At 43.7% G+C, this 17946-nt stretch overlaps 2 protein-coding genes across 5 annotated transcripts in view; one reads left to right on the top strand and one right to left on the bottom strand.

Moving 5' to 3' along the window:
- trrap (transformation/transcription domain-associated protein) overlaps window positions 1–8862 on the bottom strand; it is a 54210-nt gene extending 45348 nt beyond the window's left edge. The window contains exons 1-19 of one of the 4 annotated variants that reach the window (XM_077000272.1): window positions 8802–8862; window positions 7710–7891; window positions 7420–7469; window positions 7096–7206; window positions 6852–6956; window positions 6673–6756; window positions 6529–6585; window positions 6314–6439; window positions 5598–5675; window positions 5355–5443; window positions 5161–5257; window positions 4381–4519; window positions 3780–3858; window positions 2834–3068; window positions 2294–2633; window positions 1910–2007; window positions 1542–1736; window positions 1233–1424; window positions 20–185 (exon numbers count right to left, since the gene is read on the bottom strand). In XM_077000272.1, the coding sequence (XP_076856387.1) occupies window positions 20–185; window positions 1233–1424; window positions 1542–1736; window positions 1910–2007; window positions 2294–2633; window positions 2834–3068; window positions 3780–3858; window positions 4381–4519; window positions 5161–5257; window positions 5355–5443; window positions 5598–5675; window positions 6314–6439; window positions 6529–6585; window positions 6673–6756; window positions 6852–6956; window positions 7096–7206; window positions 7420–7469; window positions 7710–7809 (2341 nt within the window). In that variant the 5' untranslated portion in view covers window positions 7810–7891; window positions 8802–8862. Of the gene's footprint in view, window positions 1–19; window positions 186–1232; window positions 1425–1541; window positions 1737–1909; window positions 2008–2293; window positions 2634–2833; window positions 3069–3779; window positions 3859–4380; window positions 4520–5160; window positions 5258–5354; window positions 5444–5597; window positions 5676–6313; window positions 6440–6528; window positions 6586–6672; window positions 6757–6851; window positions 6957–7095; window positions 7207–7419; window positions 7470–7709; window positions 7892–8262; window positions 8416–8633; window positions 8739–8801 lie in introns of those variants that run through there. The other 3 variants (XM_077000273.1, XM_077000271.1, XM_077000274.1) reach the window with 3 other exon arrangements.
- A 5566-nt stretch (window positions 8863–14428) lies between these two features.
- Window positions 14429–17500, top strand: nptx2b (neuronal pentraxin IIb). Its single transcript, XM_076998593.1, has 5 exons — window positions 14429–14987; window positions 16012–16231; window positions 16354–16598; window positions 16764–16943; window positions 17110–17500. Exons 1-5 carry the CDS (start codon window positions 14568–14570, stop codon window positions 17335–17337), a joined length of 1293 nt encoding a protein of 430 aa, XP_076854708.1. The 5' UTR covers window positions 14429–14567; the 3' UTR covers window positions 17338–17500.
- Window positions 17501–17946: the final 446 nt, after the last annotated feature.

Genomic DNA, 17946 nt, shown 5'->3' with positions numbered 1-17946 from the left:
TGCGGTGTGTCTTACGTACCCTGCAGGAGGTTGGGCAGGAGGGGCAGGAACTCCTGGTACAGCAGGTCGTGGCTCCCCCCTCCAATGGAGCGGAACAGAGCCCTGAGTAACAGGAAGTAGTTGTAGGGCTCCTTGGCCGACTGGGCAAGCTCCATGGAACTGTTCACGATCTTGTGGAGGTGAGGCTAGAGAGAGATAAACAAGAACCCAACCCAATATTACTTCTGAGAAAATTAAATGAACCCTATTCTAAATCAAATGCTCAATTCTTTGAGTTTTCACTGGTTACAAATCAGAAATTCCATGAGCTGTAATGAATGGGGAGGAGAAAGCCATCTTTGTTGAATGGGTGCGAGGAATGAAAGGCTTAAATCCAGACTTTTAAAATTCCATGATATTCAAGACATTCTGTGACTAGTGGGAACCGTGTATAGAGATTGAGCCTTTGGCTTTAGAATGAAGGGATAAAACGATGCCACTGGAAATGACAGATTAGTCTTTTCCGAATGAAGGCCAAGCGGCACTCAGAGAAACGTCCAGAAATGATGGCAACCGTAATGCAGACTGGGACAAACGAAGCTCGGCATCACCATCAACTAAGCTTTCTTTGAAATTAATTTCTCACTTCGGCTGAGGAAGCAGCACACTTTACGAGGCCGTCGCGCGGCACTAATAACCTGAAGGCTGAATTACAGTTGTCAGCTTGAAATGTGACAACTTAAGGGAGCGAGTCAATTAATTTTTCAGAATATCAGATCACACTCGGAAAAAACTCCAAAGCTGGGAGTCGTGGGGACGGAGACTGCAGTGATTTCCTCCGCACGCAGCCGCTTCCCCACGACCTTCACGGGAGTCCTTGCTGTCAATCTGAGGCACAACTGCCATTTTTCATCTGAGGGGCTGACAGAGCGCATTAAAATTAATGTGGCGAGGATGCTGGCACAGTTGCCGCGGTGTCGTCATGGTTAAAAGGGCAGGAAAGATCCCTCAGCCCGATTGGCCAACCCCCCCACCCAAAAAAAAAACTCGTACTGAATGGACAAGTGGCCCGTCCAGCTGTCCTACTCTGAGGGGCTATCTCGGCCAACCAACAACCGGGACAGAGGTTCAGCTCTGGTTCTTCAATGCCTTCTTTTAAAGTTTCAGCAATAAAAAAAAAAAAAAAAAGTGCCTCGGTTAAGCATCAAACCTCGGTTAAGTGTCAGACCTCGGTTAAGCGGACAATTTCTAACCTTTAGCATCTGTTCGTTCTCTGCAGCAAACAGAGACACGGAGCCAAAGACAAGTTTGAAGAGCTTGAGGTAGAGGTTAGACAGCTCCACATTGGAGCCCATCTCAGGAAGTCGCTCCAAAAGGTACTCCACCAGGATGGTAGCAAACAGGGCGGACGTCGACAGGTTGGCCAGGAAGGAGTTCGCCACAATCTAAGGAGAGAGATTTTCACACAACAAGCATGACCGAAATGAGAGAAAAAGGACAGCAAACCTCAATTTCTAGAGTGGCTACCACCTTCAGGGCATGGTTCCAAGCCGTGGGCCTACCTGCAGGGCATAGTTTTTGGAGATGCGCTCGACCATGTAGGGCACGGTGGTTTGGAAGATCTCTTTGAAAGTGAGCGGGTTCATCATGGTAAAGACCCCCGCAAAGTGCTCCAAGACCTCCTTCTCCTCCTTCATACGCACGGTCTGACAGTTGGCCACGCGGATGTACGTCTGCCCATTGCCGGCAATCTGTACCTAGGCAAAAGGTGGGGCTGGCTCTGTGATAGGCTGTAGAACTCCGCCATCAGCATTACCTCTGATGAGTACATCACTAATCCACAACTCTACACATCTTCTCATCAAACGACATCCATATGCAATAACTCAGTTTTACAGCCTGTGGTAGAGTAATTGGGGGACGGTCGTACCTGGTAGATATCCAAAGCCTGCATGGCATACTTGACCAGCTTGATGTAGATTTGCGTCTCTTTGGGCTGAAGTTGTTTGTTTGGAATAAACTGAGCTTCTGTAATGTAGACCAAAAGACGTAACCATTCACCATCAATAAAGGAGAGAAGACGGTCACACATTCTTCTAAAACTAGGGAGTTTTTCCTTGCCACTGTCGCCCATGGCTTGCTCACTGGGGGCTAGGACTTGGCACTTGTAAAGCTGCTTTGTGACAACAACTGTTGTAAAAAGCGCTGTATAAATTAAATTTGATTGATTGATTGATAGTTACGTACTCTGTGCATATTCTGAGGTGAAGTTCCATCACATGTTAAAATTTCTAAAATGAGTGGTGAGTCTCACCTCCTGGAGCTTTGCAGGAGGTGATGCCCCAGGTGATGGTCTTCACCCCGCAAACGAGGGTCTTCACCAAGCTGCGGCAGTCAGATACCTGGAAAGTTTGCTTATCCTCTTTCTCCCCCACTCGGTCAAAAGTGGTACTAGTGGGCGGAGCCGGTGGGACTGGCGTGGGAGGAGCAGGCGGAGGCAAAGCAGGAGTGGTGGTGGTGGTGGTGGTGGGCGTGGCTGGCACTCCTGGCAATGCGCCGGGATCCACTGTGCCCATCTCAGACTGGGGCTTGCACTTTTTGAAGATGGATACAAGCTGATAACGTGCAATGGTGTGAAACTTCAACACGAACACCTAGTGGAAGTACATTAGCAGAAAAACTTCTCATCCAGAACACATAGCAAAAAATTATAAAAAATAAAAAAAAGAATTTTTGAAATTACTTGTTTTTATTTATATATATATATATAAATAATTTTTAAATACACAGTAGTGTTTTGCATGGCGGTTTAAGCAACATTTCTGTGAAACAGCGCGCCCCATTTTGGTTGTACCTCCAGCATCCTCATGAGGATGTCTCTGCCGTTGCCGTTCTCCTGCTCGCTCTTGGAGCGGATGCAGTCCACCAGGTTGAGCAGCAACTTGCAGGACATGGTCTGGATGCTGCTGGGAAGAGACTCGTCGTCGATGTTCTTGGCAAACAGCTGCACAGCCAGCGAGAGGTCCGTCAGGGGCAGGTTCTGTCTCACGTGGTGCACCAGGTCCGCCAGGGTGCTGTAGGCCAGGGGTCTGGAAACACAGTTGGGTTAGTGAGCGCACAATTACAAGACCATTCACTGCTTAAATCTATGACTCTGGTCCATCCACCAGGAAAAATAGGTCAAATGCAAACAGCACTTCACTTTCTTGATTCAACAAGTGCTTTGGTGGGGGAAAAAAAACCTTGCTAGACTAGACACTTGAGGGAACGAGGCTGGGCAGATCACTGAAGTGGCCAGCCAGAAAAAGTGCTGATAATGATTCTGATAGATCGGGAGTCAAGCCAGATTCTGATGGCGGAGCCTCGCGGGACCGTGAGCCGCGAGACGCCTGGGAAAGGTTGATGGACAGTGCCCGGTGGCGTGACAGGTCCACCACAACCCCTTTTGTGGCAGCGATGACAAGCTGCCACTCTAAGACGGGCACCTGGATCTCCGTGGCCCTCCGGGGATTCATGCCGCGCACCATTAGCCGGCTATTTGCACATTTTCTGAGCACAGCCCACTGGGGCCCTCCCTGTCCATGGAGACGTCTGGATAGACACGGCGACGGCGGCCAGAGGCCGTGTGAGGAGAGTTACAAACACCCCGAGGCGCCGTCGACGGCCATGGCAAACTCTAGCGTAAACACAGGACATGGAGGAAGCTTCAACCATCTAGTTTTCAAATAAGAAGCTTTGATTCTGAATCGTAACCACCCCCCCCATATCACCATCCCCCTCACCCCGCCTTACACTCTTACCTCAGAGTCTCTCTCGCTGTGTAGCCCGAGCCGATGAGTATGGACTCATCGAAAAGCTTGTCCATGCATGGAATGAATTCTGCAAGACAAATAGTCTTTATCAGGTGCCATCGAACTCTCTCAGCATCCCAGAAAGTATAAGCATTGCCCGAGCCACAAAACACATCAATGCAGCATCTTTGTAGTTAGCGCTTGACATCGATTCATTTATTCTCCACAGCGCTAATGATTTGGCAGAGTGTATCACGTTCCTTTTTCAACTGCTATTGATTGAGAGCTAAAGCTCACAGGGAAGACTGCAGGAAATCACCAGTGTGGATCTGTCAATTTAGCAATTAATTTGTGAAGTCTTCACAGGACTTCTCACGTATCCAAATAAATCAGTTTGTTTCAAAGTGAAAGTGCTGTAAGCCATTCTTCATGTTCTTCAACGTCCAAAACGGTTGAACTTTGTGTTTCTTTGGTCACGTGGAATGAGTAAAGAGAGGTTGTTACAGCATACAGGAGGTGTGTAAGCAACGAACACAGAAGTGTGAGTGGGATGTGGCCAGAGCAGGGGGGCGGGGCACAAGCTGGGTGTGGCGGGGGTGGGGCCACTCACGGCTGCGAAGGTCTGTGGTGAGGATGTGCTTGGCGGCGATGAGCAGCTCTTTGCGAAGGTGGGCGGTCTCAGGGGGACAGTTGGACAGCAGCTGCAGCATGCCCTTCACCATCTGCTGAGAGTACTTCCCCACCAGGTCCTGAACACACACACACACACACACACACACACACACACACACACACACACACACACACACACACACACACACACACACACCTCACTCAGCATGACAGAGCAGCTCGCAGGAACAACCAATCACATCAAGTAAAGCTGCTGAGGATGAAAAGGAGTCCTCTCCAGTGGGAGACTCGATTACATCAGGGTTCTACATTAAGGAGTCCTCTCCAGTGGGAGACTCGATTACATCAGGGTTCTACATTAAGAGCAAAATGATTGCATTTGCTCCTCCTTGCAAATTTAGAATTATCTCAAATATAATTCATACACAATATGAAGAAAAGATTTTCCACATTCATATAAAATTTGTATATCAATTACATTTTATTTGCTATGGTTAATTAACTGGTGTGTGTGTGAGCTGTAACACTTAACAGGACTGTCCAACACGGGTATACTCAACTCTAGGTACTCTAGGTTAATTACTGCACTAGTGTAATTGGATTCCAGTTTTCAGTACAGTGAATACATCAATGTCAGCTCTCTGCATTGGGAATAAAACGCCATTAAAAGTTGGTGTTCAGAAATGTTAGACATCGCCGGTGTTCCTTGGCCAACAGCACATGCACATGGGCTGAAGCTCCGCCACGCCCACAGTACCTGGTAGATGCGGATGATGTAAGCCAAGAAGGACAGGGTCTTGATCTGAGCAGCGATGAAATCTGCATAAAGCTCCTTGTTATATAGCTTGTGTTGCCTGGAATGAGATGTAGGCAGAAATCCAGAATGAATGCACGTTTGGTTTCCAAACAGAAGGGATGTGTGCTGGTGTGTTGTTGGAGGAGTACACCGACCGAGCCTGGGGCGACACCTGCAGCATGATGGTGTTCATGATCAGGGGCACAAACTCAGACACCACGTTGTGAATGTTCAGCTTGTAGAGCTGCAAAAAAAGGAAAAAAAAAGAACCCCCCCCCCCCCCCACACACACACACACACACACAAAACCAATCAGAAAACAGTTTCCACAGAAGCGGCGCAGAAACTCACAGAAACTCACTGAGCCTTCTCTGCTCCTCCGTGTCAGGCGGCCTCACCTGATACATGAGCACCACGATGATGGGCAGCTCTGCTAGCACCTTGAGCGACAGCGACCCCCGCGGGATTATCGTATGCTGGAGCCCAAAAGAGACAAATGAGAAGCAGGTTGGGGCAAAGGCATCACTCACATACAGCACAGAGCCCGGCTGCTTAAAGGTGCACCAGCTGTTACTAATAAAGGATGACGGAGAAACTAATTAATTTCAAGTGCCTCCAACCCCCCCCCCCCCCCCCCCCCCCCAATAGCATAATGATTGCATTGTCTATCTGCGGAGACATTAATGGATTATCAAGTAGCTTTATGGGATGCAATTTACATGCCGTTTCTTAGGCTTCACACACTAGATCATGAGCGCGGTTGCGCTAAAATGCATTAGTAGGTAATCAACTTGAGGTGACTGTGCCCTCTAGTGGCAGTAGCAAAAAAAGCCATTCAGAGAATCCATGAAAATCAGTCATGACCTGCACATGCTGTAATGGTACAAGTCCAAGAACAATCAGAGAAGCAGCTGAGACACTCAGATCTTATCAGTTTTACTTTCAGCACCCAGGTCTGATGGCACTTTAAAGTTTGTGTGCACGCACACGCGTACCATTATCTGGGTTAAAGTACATCGCCCTCATCATTGTGCCTCCTGTCTCCATTAACAAAAAAAGTGAATGTACTTTAAGAACAGGGCTGCAAAGCAGGAGTGTTGCCTGCGGCACTGACCGTGCGGGTCTCGCTGTCCTCTCTCTCGGGGGCCGTCTTCACCAGCACGGAGGTGATCATGCCCACCATCTCTGGAGAGGGCACGGTGTTCTCCGCTATCACCTGAGGATTCTCGAAGTACCTTGTCTAAGGAGGTTCGGAGGTCATGATGTAAAAAAACAGTGCAGACAGAACAGACTCCAGAGCTTACAGCACTCAACGTTGTAGCAGCTTACCACTACTTTGGGCAGATCTTTGTAGATTTGCTTCACGAAATCCAGGAAGTGGTGAATCTGTGAAGCGAGCAAACTCAATTTCATTAATTGCTCTACCACATGAACGAAAGGACAGAGAAGATGGCCACACGGCAGGAGTCCCACCTCTTGAGAAATTGGAGGCCTGAACTGTTTATGCAGCTCGATGATGACACGCAGACAGATGAGCACATTCTCCTCACTTTCAATCTAAAAAACAAACAACCAAAACAAGAACAGCAGTTGTATTAAATCCAAGAAGACAGGTGTAGAACCTCAGGTGGTGCCAGCGTGCTCCAACCAACCTCGAGGAAGCGAAACATCACAGACAGGATGTTCTTCACGTGAGGGCGCAGGTGTTCGTTGGTAGGGATGCGGTGGATGATTTCGAGGACCAGTTTCCTCAGTTGCTGCAACAGAACATCTCAGTCAGAGCCTGACTGGGCCCGATCGACAGACAAGCAAGGGGGTGAGGGCCAGGAGGAGCAGCAGAGGGGCGGTGTCGGGGGGGGGGGGGGGGGGGGGGGGGGGGGGGGGGTGATACGGTACCTGGGTGGGCTTCTCCTGCAGAAACTGCACCTCTCCATCCTGAAGGAATGTGAGAAAGCGAGGGATGATATGTTCCAGAAAAGTCGAGTACTGAGGAGACGATGTCACGTTCTGTAAAAATATACAAAAACACATTTAATTACCATCGACATTTCAGTTCATAACATTATAGGTCATCTTTCCAAATATTGTAATATTTAAGAAAATTTTCATTTAGGAAATCTAACTGACTAAAGCATTAATCAAGGCATTGATAGAAAAGAAACTTAGTGGACAATATGTCCAATGACAAGACATTTGAGGGAACGTGAATTAAGAGCTTACCTCAAAGTTTTCACTGACTTCCTGCATCATTTTCAATTTGGTTTCATCTTCTAAAAGTTGCATCAGAGAGAGGAGACGATAAGGCAGGGTACATTTCAGTTTATTTCATGTGGAGACTTCTAAGATCTTTTCAGGATTCATTTTTAATCATTCAAATATCCAGGAATATTCCCAGACCTTACTTAATCCGCACACACTTCAGCTTGGTCTGAAGCGTACTGCTCACACCATAGTCCCGGATAACTTATGCAACATGACATCCCAGGTGTGTGACTGTTCCAAGTACTCACGCGTGTTGTTGTCCGTGAGGGCAGCCACGAACTGCAGGTACTTCTTCATAAGGGTGGTTTGGTCCACCACAGTGGGGCTGGGCGTGGGCACGAAGGCCATGGTGGCGGCCGGGAGAGACAGGATTGCGCTTGGCTAGAAGCAGACAAGTGTCTGCACCGGTATCAGTTGAAATTCATGCCGCCTGAATGACGTTTACACAAAACAGAATGTAACGATTAGTCACTTGCATTTCACATCAACCACAAGCAAAGCCAATACACCTAAAGGTACTCGTTAGCCAATTGACTACGTGTTATTTCTGCGCATCAACTCGCAATACTGCAAACTGTTTGCAACTAATATTAAACGGCGTACCGGTAATTAGATACCAAAATGCATTATACGAACAACAATGTAACTAACTAACTGTAATCTTTCTAGCTCCGACCCCGTGTCTTCATAGCTGCGAGCGGCGGTATTACATGTATTATAGCCATCATAGACTGGCTAACGTTAATTTCAGCTTAACAATCAGACCAAACGGTAAACCCCTGTTGTCCTTCGACAACTTACTCGTAACCCCCATAAAACGTCAACAGAAGATAGGCCTGTGGACTTAAAACAACTTTAGGTGTAGTTTTCGAAAACAGCAGACGCGCCAAAAATAAGGCTGTGCTAATGCTAACAGAGCTAGCCTAGCGGCAACTGCAGTCAGGCGCATTAAGATGACATCACTGCAGTTAAAAAGCAACCGTGCGAGTATATTTAAATAAAGCTAGTGGCAATGAGGAAAATGTTGGTGCAAAGTAGTTATGTACAGACGTCAAGTCTGCTTGCATATGCACCTTCTAAAACTCTATCCCTAAAATTATAGGCTGCAACTAACAACCAGACTGCTCACAATTCGCTGTGGCTAACTAGCATAGCCAGCTAGGACATCTTACTTGCTGCTTAACCTGTCGTTAACAATTTCCCAGTCAGTCTCATTCAAATCCATTTAATCCCTTAGTAGAGAACATACACCAATACACATATATGCACATGTGAACAGTATAAGTGCAAAATGCCCCCATGATTTGCATTAAATAAAAGAAACGCATCCAAGGACTTACCAACAAATGGCACAAGGAAATGGTTTTATTTGTACTTCCGCTCACATCGAGTCAACTAGAGCGGAAGGTTTTGAAGAAACCCGAAATACGCTTGTTTGTTGATGAATGATCAATGTAGATATTAGTATTTCCGAAACGAAATTATATATGTATGTTGTAAATAACACTGCCAATATCTAACAGTAATTGATAGCCAATTGTGTACAGAAATGCATTTATATTATTTTAAACAACGGAAAATAGTTCTTTGCGGAAGGATACTTAGAAAATAGGAGAAGTAAGAAGACCATCAAAAACGATGGTCTTCCACTTCCTTTGTATTTTGATTGATAAAGCTTTCTTGCCTTTTCTACTTCACAGCAAATATATACAACTTTCGTGACCGTAGATTATCTATGCGTAAATATGTTTGCAATTATATTTTTCTGGAAATGATATTGACGAACAACGTTATTTCAACTTAAATATATTGTCTTTCAGTACATATCCAAAACTCTGCTAAGTAGCAGAAATCTACAATTAATTTATTAGCTAATGTGGGCTTCAGACAATAAATGGCAAAGTTATTAATCTACGCATTGCATTCATGTAAGTTCATTAAAATACCACATGAGGGTGCTGTAGCATTGTGGGTTGTCACACAGTCAGAGTTGAAGAACACGATGCACTTTGCCATCTGATAAAGGAACTGTATCAGAAACACCCTTTATCGGGAAACCTCAGGTACTATATATTATTACCCCTCATCTTTAACTATTGCACATTACAATTACTTTTGGAATAGTCTACACATTCCTTATCTGATAGATGATTCATAGTGATAAGTATATGTTGTAAATTACGTTGTCAGCCTACTGGGACTGCAGCTAGCTTATTCGACAATATTATTTAAAAAACTGACAAAAGGAAACAAGACCTGAAATGTTTATTTCTTTTCAATTAGCCAATGTCTTTGGTTAATGAATTCAGGCAAGCCATTCAGAATCTTCTGTACTATCACACCAACTCTGCTGGAGCACAATAAATGATCCAGATGGTAGAAAGGTTGCATTATCATTTCAATGGCTCCATTGTTGAGCTGTGGAAATGAAGTGATGACTTCCTGTCCTCACCCCCCCCCCCCCCCCCCCCCCCCCCGGCCTCAAAGGAAAGTAGATTAATATGATAGTTTCACATAAACCATCAAATAATCACTGTGGAAATAAGAGGTGTCCGGTTGGCCCTCAACTTTGAAAATCTCTAGATATCACAAAAGCCTAGATTAGGTTTTGAATTTTAAATGAAATATTACAGGTTCTTTAATAAGCTTTGTCTTTGCCAAATATTTCTATGCAAAGTATATCTATATTTTAAGGTCAATAAATGTGTCATTTCAAGAACATCTACAACAAATTACATAAAGTTATTTCAGTTTCCTTTAAAATGTATTTTTCAGTGGGAGACAGTTCAATGTACTTCAATAAAATCATGTAGGCCTATACACTTTATTATAAAAATTAAAGTGAAAGAAAAAAAGAAAAAACTATTTAATAACCTTCTGTTGGAACAGAAACATATATTTGACACTTTGATTTCTAATGTTGAAAACAAATAAAGACTTCAGATCTCAGAATCTGCACCAGAATCTGTGGACTAGCAACACTCTCCTTATGCACACAGTGTGGTAAATGAACTTTTCTTCTGATAATTTCAGTTCAAAATTAGATTCTGTCCCAGATCATCAGGAACAAAATGTTATGTTTAAATGTTCCAAAATGTCCCAAAATACCTCTTAACACTGGAGGACTCATTCCTCTCATGGTCTTATCAGGGAGGGTCACCAGTTCATAGTGTCAGCATTTCAAATCCCACACCAGCCCCTGCTTACCATTACAGTGTGTGATAGAATAGATAGTACTCACAAATGTCAGTCCCACAGGTTCCCAGATAACATTTTTGCTCATTCACTATAAAGACCTGGATATCTATTGGATGTTATTGTTATGACACCCCAAAAGAGAGCTATCAATGAACAGCCTGGAGAGGTCTGTTCAGATATATTATCCAACAGGCTTACTCTAATATAGGAAATGATTCAAGTGCTCTTTTAAAAAGGAACATTACTTAGTGGACTAGTAATTTTCCTGGTAACTGTAGCCTCAGGAACATACATTATTTATTCTTGTCTGTACTTTTTTCATTGACTTATCAATCTATCTATGTGTTAAAAATAATATGTTCCTTTTGATATATCTTCTTCAGTGGCATCATTAATGTACACAACATCAGGTTACACTGTCTGTTCAAAACAACTGAGACCGTAAGTATCATTCTTCTGGGTGATCGCTAATAGTGGTTTGGGAATGGTCTGTACTTTGTGTTCAGATTTCCCAATAAGACACTTTACCTGGTTTCTCACTATTGGACTGATGACATAAGTAGCAGGATGTGTGGTAGGAGTGATGATGTCATGTCTGGCTGCCAAACATGGGTGGTGTTAATTATTTTGGATCTCTCTATTTCTTTAATAGTAGCTTACAAAAAGAACAACTAGAATGTGGTTTTTACACCTTGTCACCTTTTTGTAGTTTACACATTACTGGTGAAGCTTTCACCACAGCTATTTCTGACCCATAACTACTATTATTTCAGCATATTTAATATATTCATGTACAATATTGTGTAGGATTGTGAGAAAACTGTATCCTTTGTCTCCGATTATGAGTCCTCATACCTGACTTGGGGTAATGGTGCACCCAGCCCTCCCTGTTAACCTCGTATTCAGGGTAAAAGGATCTGGATCCATGTCTGATGATACATGCAGTGGTTTTGAAATGAGTATGCCCTCAGTCTCTGACTGTCTGATTGCCTAATGTTTCATAAAGTGCTGCCATGATAGATTTTATTTCCCTCTCCTAGAAACCAAGGTAGAATTCATCTAAAGTTTCCTCATAGTCTTTGCTAATGAATCAAGTCAAGGCTTGGTAGTGCACATGCTGGCCAACATTTATGCATTTACTAATGAACACAGAACTTTTAAAACATAACGTTAAAGAAGAGATTGTACGACGGCTTATCATCAGCCGTGGTGCTCTTGGGTTCCCCGTAGTGCCTGTCTTCTGGGCCTTTAAGAAGTCGGCAATTAAAGGTTTATAACTGCGTGTTTCTGATTTGACCCATGTCAGTACTGCCATGGAGTCAGGCCATAAAACGACGCAATCCATTTTCAAGGTCAATTCTGTGTGATTAAGCTTTGCCAAGTGAATTTCCGATATATCAGCAAGTAATTCCAGTCATGAGCTGGATAGAGTTTTCTTGGGTGCTATTCTATATCTGGCTGTGTTGAAGGTGATGTGAGGAGCTCATTCTCTATTTGTTTCTTATATGATCCTTAGGCTTGTTCAGAGGCATCACAGTAAATGAACTCATGACTCCTGACACTGAGGGAGGAGTGATAACGTCTGGGGATGTGAACTGCAGGCTGTTCACTTCCCCATAGGTGTCGAGACTGCTGCATGGACTCTGGTAATAATGGTTCATCCTACTCTCCTTATTGTCACAGCTGCTAAAGAACAACTTCAGCACAAGGCGTAAATAATAGATTTGGGGTGATTAAATACCTATGTGGGTTGATGTACTGTGAAATTTGTACCTTATTATGTCAGTGATTCAGTTACATGTAACAGCATGCGTTCCTTCAGTGGGGCTATCAGTGTCATGATTCAGGACTTGAACGGACCTTGTGGCTAATGATTCAGTTGTAGGTTTCTGTAGAACGGATTGCATCTTCACCTTTATCTGATGTCAAACCCACCAGTGCAAAGGATTTTCCTTCTTTTCAGTTGCCCAGCTCTGAATGAGTCACTCAGAGACACATAATCTATATAGAATGACTGGAAGGTATGTTGTTTATGAAGGAGTTATGTTGCAAAACAAGGACTATAAGCTATGTCAAAGGGCAAGACTCAATTTGTGGGTCAGTGTATCAGCTTGAAGCTGACTCTACTCAAACAGAAAAACACTCTGGAAATGGAAACCATAAATGCCAGGAAAGAAAGCAGGCTAAGGCTGAGGACGAACACTATAACCATTAGAGCGAACACTATAACCATTAGAGCATATTGGGGACCATCACTGTATGAATGAATGAATGAATGAATGAATGAATGAAGTTATATTTATATAGCACTTTTTAAGGAACCCCACAGGTCACCCCAGGTAAGGGTTTTGACAGTTGTTTGATTATGATTTTAAGCACTGGCCGTACAAAAAAGAGATTAACTTTTGTGTTACACTGCAGTTAAGACAACTTCAGCTATGACACCAATAAACTAATTTAGCCTAAAAGTAGGACCTTAGTCCTGAACAGCCTGTGTTTGATATCACCTTTCACTGCAGTGACCACTGCAGATGGCCAGGCCGTGTGCATTAGACCACTACTCCATTACTGCACAAAGCTTTGACAAAACCCTTGTTGACAAAACATTTGCTATCAGTTTGTAAACAAATTTGTAAACAGTTTTTACAAAGCTACAAAGAGTGCGTGGCCAGAATTTGTCATAAAGTCACCGACATGACAACCTTGCAAAGTTGACCTCATATGAAGAATGTGATAATTGTAGAGTATCAAAGTTGACCTCTAATGAAGGATGTGATAATTGTAGAGTATCAAAGTTGACCTCATATGAAGAATGTGATAATTGTAGAGTATCAAAGTTGACCTCATATGAAGAATGTGATAATTGTAGAGTATCAAAGTTGACCTCTAATGAAGGATGTGATAATTGTAGAGTATCAAAGTTGACCTCATATGAAGAATGTGATAATTGTAGAGTATCAAAGTTGACCTCATATGAAGAATGTGATAATTGTAGAGTATCAAAGTTGACCTCATATGAAGGATGTGATAATTGTAGAGTATCAAAGTTGACCTCATATGAAGAATGTGATAATTGTAGAGTATCAAAGTTGACCTCTAATGAAGGATGTGATAATTGTAGAGTATCAAAGTTGACCTCATATGAAGAATGTGATAATTGTAGAGTATCAAAGTTGACCTCATATGAAGAATGTGATAATTGTAGAGTATCAAAGTTGACCTCATATGAAGAATGTGATAATTGTAGAGTATCAAAGTTGACCTCTAATGAAGGATGTGATAATTGTAGAGTATCAAAGTTGACCTCATATGAAGGATGTGATAATTATCTGGTATCAATCAGGCATAGCTCAGTCTCTCAGGCCAGTAGGTTAAATCAAATGTCTTATTCTCTTTTTTAGTTAAATAGTAATTACATACAAATGTAATTGACCACTGCTACAAACATCTCACTGATCAATTTAAATCTGGCGTCTTGTGGATGAAGGGCGAAATGTTTTTGTCCTCCCCATTCATGTTATGAAATGCATTTGTCCCAAATCCTGGGATTACGCTCTTGGGTGTTTTTTACTCCTCGCTCATGTTTTCTTGTATTTAGATGTAAATTAATGTCAATCTTGCAGTTATAGATCTTTTGTAATCACATGTAAAGATCAAGTGACGTATGGGAGCGCGAGCCTTTAGTCGGTTGGTAGCTGTCCTTTCAGCACCGTTATGCGCGCGATGCTCAGGAGCAGCATGAAAAGTTGCAGTAGAAGACATGGTCAGCAACTCGTGCACGAAGGAATGCACTCAGTCGAGTGATTTACTTGATGATGTATTTTAAGTAAAGTAAAGAAAACAACTTGATTTTCCCTTATTTATCTTAAATTAAGATATGCTGTCGTGATCCTCGCTTATTTATAAACATGCGGACTCATTTAGTTGAACTGATGTGTTTCTGCACGTTCACGTCTTTAATGGTTGTATGCGGACAAGAAAACAAAGGAAACCATTTTCTGTGTACGGCTGTCCCCATCGGAGAAGTAGCGAGCTGTCCATTACAGTCCGCGCCTGTTAGAAGCTCAGCACGAGAGGAAGAATTGAAGACCACCGTCATCCAACTGCGAGAAACAGTCGTACAGCAGAAGAAGACGATTGTCAATCAGCTGAACACCATAAAAGAACTAACAAACAAACTTTCTCGATGTAAGCCTGCAGGTAAAAACTCCACGACGTGGCGAAAAAATAATCAAACAATGGATGACGTTCCCAACGACCCAAACGAAACTATTAAAGCACTTACGAGGACTATGCAGAGTTTAAAAGAAAGGTTACAAAATCTAGAGGTAAGACGATAGTCACTATGTGATGTTTTGATGTTTGTCACGGAACTGATAACTTCATTACATTACAACCAAAACCAACCGTCCTGTAGCCTACTTCATATAGTACAATATATTTACATAGTAAACGTTGTTTACTACGCTTGAGTCATTTGCAATATTGGTAATTAAACGGAGATGTTGCGGCTTATAGGGATGATCCGGTTTATTGCTCTATCTTTGTCCCCACGCCCTTCCAGCAAAGGTACTTATGCCACTATAATTAGTAAACAAAGTGACTAATGCCGATTTAATATCAGCCAATCAGACCGTCCATTTTCAACCCATACCCTCGAAGTCATATGTTTTATAAAAAAATTAAGCCCTTAAAAGATCATTTTAGTCTTTTAATTGTAATGCCCAGTGAGAGAGATTGTAACTCAAATTATCCAAATTAGTCTTATCAAATTCTTTTGCTGATCAGGTCTGATGTCCCTGATCTAAGCACTCCCATTTAGAATATGTATATGTAAACTTCATATCATATATAAAGTTCATAACTTCAGCTTAATATGTTATGTTTGCAAAATATCATTGTTATGCAATGTGTGATGACATAAGGACATGTATCTTGTAAAAAGAAAATGATGAATCAAAATAATCTTAACATTAAGACACAAAAGCTTTATTGTCTTGATTTGGACTTTTCTTTTCCTGATAGAAGTTTACTTCCCCTTACACAATATAGGTCCTGTATTTAAAGAATAATATATAGCCATAATGTATAAATCATGTATAAAATATCCATATCATGACATTAATGTTACTATGCCGAGTGTTTTTACAACATGCCTAAACATATTAGATTTGTATAATTTTCTTTAGTTAAAATAAACCCTCTCTATGTATTATGTATTTGCCCTGACTGACATGTGTAGTGGGGCACTAAAGTAATAATGGCATCCCTACACACTGAATGATCACGCTGGTCTACCCAATGCAGTCAAATGTAACCTAAATGCACCGTAATGGCTCCTCTTGTCCACAGCAACAGCGGATGCGAGCCAACCTCTCCGGGTCGGCGTTCCCCAGCGCTCTGCGAGAACTGCTACAGCGGCGGCTCTGGGAGCTGGAGCGGCAGCTGAAGCAGAAGGACCGGGAGCTGGCGGTGGAGAAAGCGCAGCTGTACAACGACACGGCCGCTCACCGCCAGCGCACAGAGAGCGTCCTCCACTCCCTCAAGAACAGGATCTCAGACCTGGAGAAAGGTACTGGTGCCGAAGCATGCCGGACCTCCGTTGTGCAGAACGAGTTCACAAACTCTCTTGTTGTGAAATACACGCTTGCCCCCAGATGTGAATCGTTACTAATTGGCGCCGTTGGGCTGCAGGGCATGCTGGGTTCAAGTCCCCGGAGGGCTTCAAGCTGTCCTTCACCCTGCGCAGGAACTACCTTTTCGGACGGGTGAAGAAAAGCCTGCCAGAGATGTATGCCTTCACGGTGTGCATGTGGCTGAGGTCCAGTGCTAGCCCGGGCGTGGGGACCCCCTTCTCCTACGGGGTCCCCGGGCAGGCCAATGAGATTGTGCTGATCGAGTGGGGCAACAACCCCATGGAGCTGCTCATTAACAACAAGGTGAACATAAACGCCTCGCTGCCATATTAACATGTTCACCTTTAACGAAGCGGCCGGCAGCACTGAACTTTTAATGCACTACAACACTGTACAGAGCGATTAATGGCATATGTAGACTGCTGTTATCATTCACAATGGTTCCTTTCTCCTTTTGTGCCCATGGAGGTGGCGCAGTTGCCGCTGTACCTGGGCGATGGGGTGTGGCACCACATCTGCATCACCTGGACTACCAGAGATGGCGTGTGGGAGGCCTATCAGGACGGGCAGAGGCGGGGCACAGGGGAGTACCTGGCCTCCTGGCACCCAATCAAACCTGGCGGAGTCCTCATCCTGGGTCAGGAACAGGTGAGAATGACAGTGGAAGCTTGTCAGGAAGTGTTTCATGTTAGTAAGTCACTGGTTGTCACAGCAGCAATCACACAGTAGGCCACATCATGCAGTGTTTGCATCAGAAGACAGCCGTGGTTAATGTGCTGTGTTTAACGAGGCCTGTCATTTATGGCCTCCATAGGACATGGTGGGGGGGCGCTTTGACGCCATCCAGGCCTTCGTGGGCGAACTATGCCACTTCAACATGTGGGACCGGGTCTTGAAGCATGTGGACATCAGCGCCATGGCCAACTGTTCCACCTACATGCCCGGCAACGTGGTTGCCTGGGAAAACAACAACGTGGATGTGTTTGGCGGTGCCTCTAAGCTGCCCCATGAGTTCTGTGGAGACATGCTCTATGACAACTGAATGCTACAGTGAAGTCAAAACAAATTAAACAAAACAAAACCAAGCACGAAATGCTTGATGTTCAGGTAGATATGCTGGGGGTCTTTGCTTGTACAGTGTATTCAGTTGATCTATTAGTAGTAGATTTGTAACAGATCACCTAGAGCAGGGCTAATCAACTATATTTTTCTGCGGGCCAAATTTGGCAGATAGCTCTGACCTGTGGTCCGGGGGGAACGTAACACTCCGGGGGGTCCGGGGGGGAACGTTTTTTCAATAGCCCTGAAATAAATGCTCCGGTTTAAAATTAATTCTCCCGTCAAAATTAAAAAATATTTTTAACAATTTATTCTGGGTCCGGATGGGATGGCATTTGGGTCCGTATCCGGACCGAGGTCCGTTGGTTGCGGACCACAGACCTAGAGATTTTCAGAGCAGTGTTGTGAGAAAGGCACTATAGTTACAGTGGATCCGGGTAATAGCTAGCTTTGTTTTTTGAATGTCCTTTTAAAATTTGAGTGCTGTTGGATTCTTTCATGCCCTCTACATTTGACAGGCAGTTCACGGACTACATTTCCCATAACCCTCCTGTTCATTATATATCTCCTGATTAGTAATTGTTCCTGTGCC

This window comes from Brachyhypopomus gauderio, chromosome 3, assembly GCF_052324685.1.
Source record: "Brachyhypopomus gauderio isolate BG-103 chromosome 3, BGAUD_0.2, whole genome shotgun sequence".
Taxonomy (NCBI): domain Eukaryota; kingdom Metazoa; phylum Chordata; class Actinopteri; order Gymnotiformes; family Hypopomidae; genus Brachyhypopomus; species Brachyhypopomus gauderio.
This window is presented reverse-complemented; position numbering and strand designations above follow the sequence as displayed.

Excerpts from the sequence above, each read along its gene's own strand:
- nptx2b (XM_076998593.1), top strand. The coding sequence starts at position 14,568 with ATGCGGACTCATTTAGTTGAACTGATGTGTTTCTGCACGTTCACGTCT. Across the intron at positions 16,599-16,763 it reads AGCTGCTCATTAACAACAAG|GTGGCGCAGTTGCCGCTGTA; the intron begins GTGAACATAAAC and ends GTGCCCATGGAG. Across the intron at positions 16,944-17,109 it reads TCATCCTGGGTCAGGAACAG|GACATGGTGGGGGGGCGCTT; the intron begins GTGAGAATGACA and ends TGGCCTCCATAG.